Source organism: Empidonax traillii, unplaced genomic scaffold, assembly GCF_003031625.1.
Source record: "Empidonax traillii isolate 1590-97213 ecotype Southwest subspecies unplaced genomic scaffold, ASM303162v1 scaffold2542:size25299, whole genome shotgun sequence".
In the NCBI taxonomy this organism is placed as follows: Eukaryota; Metazoa; Chordata; class Aves; order Passeriformes; family Tyrannidae; genus Empidonax; species Empidonax traillii.
Genome location: NW_020957735.1, coordinates 8,061 through 15,252, shown reverse-complemented (window position 1 = coordinate 15,252; position 7,192 = coordinate 8,061). Strand labels below are relative to the sequence as shown.

General features: G+C 49.4%; 1 protein-coding gene across 1 annotated transcript in view; it reads left to right on the top strand.

Moving 5' to 3' along the window:
- The first annotated feature begins 3,767 nt into the window (after positions 1-3,767).
- SGMS1 (sphingomyelin synthase 1) overlaps positions 3,768-7,192 on the top strand; it is an 8,026-nt gene continuing 4,601 nt past the window's right edge. The window contains exon 1 of the mRNA XM_027909953.1: positions 3,768-4,602. Within this exon, the coding sequence (XP_027765754.1) occupies positions 3,989-4,602 (614 nt within the window). The 5' untranslated portion in view covers positions 3,768-3,988. The remainder of the gene's footprint in view (positions 4,603-7,192) is intronic.

Genomic DNA, 7,192 nt, shown 5'->3' with positions numbered 1-7,192 from the left:
GGGCAGGCCCTGGCACAGGTTGCCCAGAGAAGCTGCGGCTGCCCCTGGATCCCTGGAAGTTGTCCAAGGCCAGGTTGGACGGGGCTTGGAGCAACCTGGGCTGGTGGAAGGTGTCCCTGCCCATGGCAGGGAGTTGGAATAAGACGATCTCTAAGGTCCCTTCCACCCCAAACCCATTCCATGATTCGAAGTGTGGAGGTGTAACCAGCTGATGATTTTGTGGCTGATTATCTTGTCCTTTAACCAATGAGTTGGTTGCTCCCACACTCAGTACTTGTGCCCAACAACATCTCTGCAAAGCAGGTGCAGGAGAGAACAGGTCTTGATAACCAAGGCTGTAATAGTGCCCTCTCAAATACTTGTTCCATCTGCAGGGGTGTCTGTGGTCGCAGCGTTAGAACCCCACGCGTGTGGATTGAAGTGGTTGGTGGTGGCAATGACTCCCCATGTTTGGAGTTAGCACTTCAGTGTTTGCTGGGAACAGGGGGGGAAAAAGGTCATGTAAACACGAGGAGGTGAGGCCTGGAGCCCTTGCCGAGGTTGTTTCATCCTGCTGGGTCTTGTGCCGGGTATTTTGAGATACCGGTTTTACTCGGCATCATTATCAGAGTGCAGTTGGCATTATGGTGATGATCACATTGTTATTTATAATTCCTTAATGAACCATGTCTGCTGCAAATGGAGGGAGTGTTTCAGTAGCCTGGCCCAGCCTAAAGAGCTCATGTGAGAGCTGGGGAGCCTTGTGTGTGCCCATCCTCGTGGGATGGAGCTGAGCCCATGGACGTGGCCTGGCAGCAGCTGATGCTGGTTCCCACCTTTTTTGGAGAGGATGAGACCTTTTGTGGGAAAAAGGGGGTCAGTGAGGGTTGTTACTCTCCTGTACAGTTTCTGCAAAGCTTACCTGACGAAGCTTTCACAGATACACCACAGGGAACGAGGCATTTTTAATGTGACAAGCTGGAAGGTGTTAGTAAAGAAGCTTTTTTACCTATTCCTCTTCCCTTAGACAGGCTGTGAAACAGGGGTTTGAAGGGTAGGTGATGTTAGAAATTCCACTTGGTTTTCCTCATTTTAACTCTCAATGAAACCAACTCCATGGCCTGTGTCCTTAGCAGAGTATTGTGTTTCCTCTGAGCCTTCCTCCCGTGAGTATCAGTTACTCTGCCTTTACAGGAGGTGCTTGATAGTGATTTACACGCTGGTGGTGTGAGAGCAGCGGGCTGGGATTGCACCTGCACTTGCTCCCAGAAATGTCAGCCACGAGGACTGAACTTTTCTGCTCAGCAGCTCCCTGGTGAACCCCACACCATCCTCTTTGCTCGTCCATCCAGGACGAGGTGGTCTGGATATCTGTGCCTCTGTTTGCGACGTGGGATTTCTTGTTTTTAAAACCAGCTAAGACTTTTAGGAGGTAGATTTATGTTTCATAATCCGCAAAGTTACAGAAATTGCAGTCAAGCAGTCTTTATTCTCCTGTTTGGTACCTTAAATAACATCGCTGGGGGGGAGTTTAAAGCACAGTCCCCACGTGCCACATCAACACGTCTTTTAATGCCACCAGGGCTGGACAAGCCTTTCAGGGAAGAAATTTTTCCTGTTATCCAGTCTAAACCTTTCCTGGCTGTTGAGATGTAATTTGAAGGTTGGCTACAGGCTCCTAAACAGTGATGAATGCAACCCTTGGCCCTGTATCTTTCGGGATTGTGAGTCCTTAAGAATGTTGTCAGGGAGTGGACAGAAGGCCGGTGTGTTGGGAGGATAATGGTTCGGGGTTTGCCTGGAAACTGGGATTCAGTTTCACTCCAGCGATTAGAACTGAAAAAGTTTGATATTGCTCCCCCTCGTGGTGCCGTGACAGCCCCAAAGCCACGCTGGATTTGCACCACAGAACTTGGAGAGGCAGCTCTGTCGCCGTGGAACAGCGCAGGAAGCTGAGGCCCTGCTGCCAGACCAGCAGCCCAGGTGCTGTAACAGCATTAAAAAAAAATAAATAACTTGGGCTTTAACAGCATTTTGTAAGGCGTCATCCTTGGAAAGAAGAAGCCCATGGAGAAGTCTTTTAGTTGGGAATTTTGGTGCCCTGGGACACCACGAGTACGGCGAGCACACGGAGATGGGCAGGTGGAGAGCTGAGCTGCTCTCCTTCAGTGCCAGCCTTGTAGGAGCTTCTAATGTGGGTTACCATGCATAATTCAGCCCTGTTTCCATGTTCAGAGCTCTGTAACTAAATACTGATTTGCTAAACACAACCTGAATAATGAAGCAATCTGTGGCTGAAAGCCTTCCTTGGTACTGAGGGAAATAAATAGAGCTATATCTTCTGTTTTAAAACAACACAGATATTCACAAGGTGCAAGAGTCATCTCCATCCCTTGTTTGCTTTGTGGATTTAAACATGTCCAGGCCAGGGAGAGGTGCCCTGTTCAAAGTACTACCAGTCCTTCCTCTAAAGCTCTTTATTTTCTCAACCATCGTGGTTGATTCTAGGGAAAAACAGATGGAAAACTGCACCCTGCGTTTCCTGCTGAGTTTAGGAGGGAACAGGTCAGAAAATACATTGGTGTGCAGTTGTGGTCATGTTTGTGCAGGGGTAAAGCTCTGTATCTCTTCTGAACCACTTTACCTCCAATCTTGTCAGTAGGGTAAATTATTTTGGTTTTTCTCAGTCACAGCTTTGCTCCCTGCAGTCAAACACAAGCACTTGGTAGCCTGCAAGAGGCTAAAAATATTCTTGAAGCTGATAAAGGCTTGATGTGACTTTTCAAAATACTTTGTTTGTTTTGTTTTTTTTTTCCCCCATGCTGTTAGTTTCTTTCTCACATGTAGTCCATGGGATGGCAGGTTGGAGACAGGGGGTTCACTGGTTTCTTCTCTTTGCTCTGGGGAGGACCAGTTTTTGTTGGTTGGTTTTTGTTGGTTGGCTGAATAAATACCTTAGATCTGGGATTTTGCTGCTTGTGCCTCAAAAATTCGGGAAGTAACATTTGGTTCCTTTTTTTAGCTGATAGAAAACAATTCTTTTCTTTGTAGCAGTATACCATGGAAACAGTAAAATTTACCTCAAAGAGCTGCTAAACACCTGCAAACCTAAATGCTTTATTTTTAGGCTAATCTGTTTGGACATGGGATTTTCCTGCTGGTGTTTTGGCAGAGAGAGTAGATCCTTGCATCCTTTTTTGGGTATTGGTGACCTGGCACATCAGATATGGCACCTGGAAGCATTCAAGGCCAGGTTGGACGGGGCTTGGAGCAAACCTAGTCTAGTGGAAGGTGTCCCTGCCCATGGCAGTGGGTGGGAAAATGAGATGGTCTGTAAGGTCCTCTCCAGCCCAAACCATTCTGGGATTCTGTGGGTTTTACCTTGCAGAACAAAAACCAGGCTTCGTATTCAATCACTAGTGCGAAACATTGCATCGAGGTACCAATCTGTGAGGGGGAGAAAAGGCTTCTGAGCATTCCCTCTGTAGATCCTTAAATCCACGAGTATGAGGATTGTAAGAGGAGTTTGGGTGCTGGTGATGGACCATAGCAGTGGGAAATACAACAACTACAGGGCAGGCAGGTTTCTTCCCACAGCTGCAAAGTGGTGTTAAAGCTCTTAAGGAATCAGCAGCAAGCCTGGGAAGGACAGTGCTGTGTGTCCAAGGCTGGAACTCAAACGAGTTGGTCTTTTCCCATGCAGAATCTTGGATGTTCTTCTGCAGAAATTTTTGTTTGTTGCTGAACTGCTGTCCTAACGAGCGGTTTTGGGTGTCTCTCCTCCCCAGGAAGAAGAATGCCAACGCGAATATGAAGTGAAACGACTCCTATGCTGTGCCCCGGTGCCCGGATGCTCCTGCCGGCGGGTTGGAGACGGGCACCCGCCTCGGGCCACACCGCTTCCCGGGACACCATGAAGCCGAGGAGGAGCTTCCCAGCGCGCCGGAGCGGCGGGGAGGGCTGCCCCGTTTGAGATCCATGCCAGACGGCGCCCCGGCTGCCTGGCGAGATGAAAGAGGTGGTGCTGTGGTCGCCCGAGGAGGTGACCAGCTGGCTGACGGAGAATGCGGTGCCCGAGTACTGCGAGCCCCTGAGGAGCTTCACCGGGCGCGACCTCATCAACCTGACGGAGGAGGACTTCAAGAGGACGCCTCTCTCCCGGGTGTCTTCCGACAGCGGCCAGCGGCTCTTGCACATGATTGAGACTCTGAAAATGGCTCACCACATGGAGGCTCACAAAAATGGCCACGCCAACGGGCACGTCCGCGGCGGCGGCGGCGGCGAGAACGGCTTCGGCAGCAAGGCCAAGCTCAACGGGGTGCCAAACGGGTTCAAGAAGGAGATGATCAAGATCCCCATGCCAGAGCCGGAGCGCTCGCAGTACCCCATGGAGTGGGGCAAGACTTTCCTGGCTTTTATTTATGCACTTTCTTGTTTTGTCTTCACCACAGTGACTATCTCAGTCGTTCACGAACGAGTGCCTCCCAAGGAGGTGCAGCCTCCCCTCCCAGATGCATTTTTTGATCGCTTTGATCGGGTGCAATGGGCTTTTTCTATTTGTGAAATCAACGGCATGATCCTTGTAGGACTGTGGTTTGTTCAGTGGCTGCTTCTAAAGTACAAGTAAGTAAAGCCTTTAGAAAGCTGAGTGCCCCTGACAGCTTTTGGAGGAGGACAGGTGTTGGTTTACTTCCAAGTGAAGTGAAGCTTCTTGTGATCTTCTGATTTGGGTTTCGGAAACTGAAATAGGTACCGTGCAGTGTGAGCTGCTTGAGCGAGAGGTAGAAGTTCAGTCCAACTGTTCCCTAAGAAGCTAAACAATACCCCGTTTGTGTTTGTCTGCACAATCAACTGGAGCCCTTTTTGTGTGTGAAAAGCCCAGGAATTGGGTGAAATGATGATCTGAACTCAGTTGGTTGTTCTGTTTGTTTAGAAGGAGCACAGCTCACGCCGTTGTGAGGGCAGCTGCGAACCAGGATCCAAGGGAATGGCTGGAGCTGTGTCAGGGCAGGGTCAGGTTGGATCTCAGGGAAAGGTTCTTCCCCCAGAGGGTGGTTGGCACTGAACAGGCTCCCCAGGGCAGTGGGCACAGCCCCAAGGCTGCCAGAGCTCCAAGAGGGTTTGGACAAAGCTCTCAGGGACAGGGTGGGATTGTTGGGCTGTCTGTGCAGGGCCAGAATTTTAACTTGATTATAGGATGGATCCCTTCCAGCTGTATATATTCTGTGATTTAGTGTCCCTGTGCTTTGCCTGATCCAAAGCCCTGCCCTAGAGCTCCTGCGCAAAAGCAGCAGGCAGGGGATTAGCCTGTGCTCCTGAATATCACTGCGTGAAAAAAGCATTGAAGTGGGTTCTCTTCTGGCCGTTGGGTGGGGCAGGTGATGTCAAACGCAAGGGATGTCCAAAAGCTGATCATAAAATAAGCAGAAGACCTGCAGTGAATTTGGAAGCTCCCAGTGCTTGTCCCAGCGTCCTGCTCGCAGTTGCAAGGGTGAATTTGCCTTCCAGGGGAATTAACCTGCCACATCCCCTCCTCAGAGAGCACGTGGATGTTTAATGCAAGGTATTTATAGAGCTGGAAATGCACACCTTAGGCTGCCTGACCACGAGTGTCTGATGCAAACCCTCGTGCTGAATGAAGTGTTCAAAGTCAGGCAGTTTAAGCAGGCCAGGTTGGAACAACAGATCCCTCTCACACTTCCCTAAGCTAAAATATGCCAAATCCAGCTGAATCGAGTGGGTCTGTGGGGAATTTTAATTGAAAAGAGAAGTTCAGTGCTCAATAAAACGCTGCCACTTCTTCAGTCTCTCAAAATTAGGTGCTTCTCAGTCTTTAATCCCCAATCCCCCCGTTTGCCTTTATGGTTATAAAGAAAAAAAGCAGGTTCAAGTAATAAAAGCCAGGCAGAAGTGTTGAGACCTTCACTGGATCGCTCTCCCAGGAGAAAAATTCTGCAGAGGAAAAAAAACCTGTCCCTGATGGCTTGGTGCCTTCCACGCTTGAATATCAGTCCGTTGAGCTACATTAATAAGTGTCATTTTTATCTCCAGTCTTTGTCCATGTTTACATCAGAGGAGAGAAGAAAAAATGTGGAATACTGTGTTGAAGCAGTGAGCACTCCAGTGCAAAATGTGTTTACCCTGTAAGAGTTGATGCTTTCCTGATAAATCAAGGCACTCAAGTTGTTATTAATCTGGCACTGCAGAGTCATCCTCCTCCAAGAATGGAGCTCTCCAGTTTAATAACTCTGCCAAAAGCTATTAAAAAGATGGCCAGTTTTGAGTTTTGAAAGAGCTCAGCTTGATAGGAATATTGTTTTTTTTTTTAAAAGTGAACACAATAGCAACAAAGGAATTGGCAGTGCCTGAAGGGAACCTCCAAGAAAGGTGCAGAGAGACTATTTCCAAGGGCCTGGAGTGGCAGGACAAGGGGGAATGGCTTCCCTCTGCCAGAGGGCAGGGTTAGATGGGATATTGGGAAGGAACTGTTCCCTGTGAGGGTTGCCCAGGGAAGCTGTGGCTGCCCCTGGATCCCTGGAAGTGTTGGGTTGGCTGGGGCTTGGAGCCACCTGGGCTGGTGGAAGGTGTCCCTGCCCGTGGCAGGGGGTGGAACAAGATGAGCTTTAACATCCCTGCCAGCCCAAACCATCCTGTGATTCCACGAATGCCAGAAATAGCAGCTTTGAGATGATCATAACGGCAAATAATGATCTAAAATCAACCAAAACCGACAGGGTCTGTAACCAGCAGAGCACAAAGGGTGGTTTAACTGCTGTAACTGGATTTGTCCTTGATTTCTGCAGTCCTGGCAGTGATGTCTCTTTAGGGTTTGTAGCAGTTGCTCCTGTCCTGGTGGATGTGCCAGAAGGGCTTTAATTGTTGTAGCTCTTTTCCTTGACGTTTTCTTAGCTGTTACCCTGTGGTGAAACCCAGCAGGCCAGTTTTGGGGCTGGCTGTCCCTCCTGGCTTTACCTCGTGTGCTCTTGCTGCTTTTGCAGAACCACCCCACTGTACCCCAGAACTGCATCTGCCCCTCTCTGTATCCACCAGGGATTAGCTGGCAACCCTCAGGAATAAATGTCTTTGCAGCTGTGGCTGCTTGCCTGGAGAGTGGCTTCCCCTGCAGACACCCTGTGCTGTGGCCAGGGCAGCTCTGCAGTTGCAGTTTGGAGGTTTCCTTGCTGATGTGAATTGCTTCCTTTGTAGTGCTGCT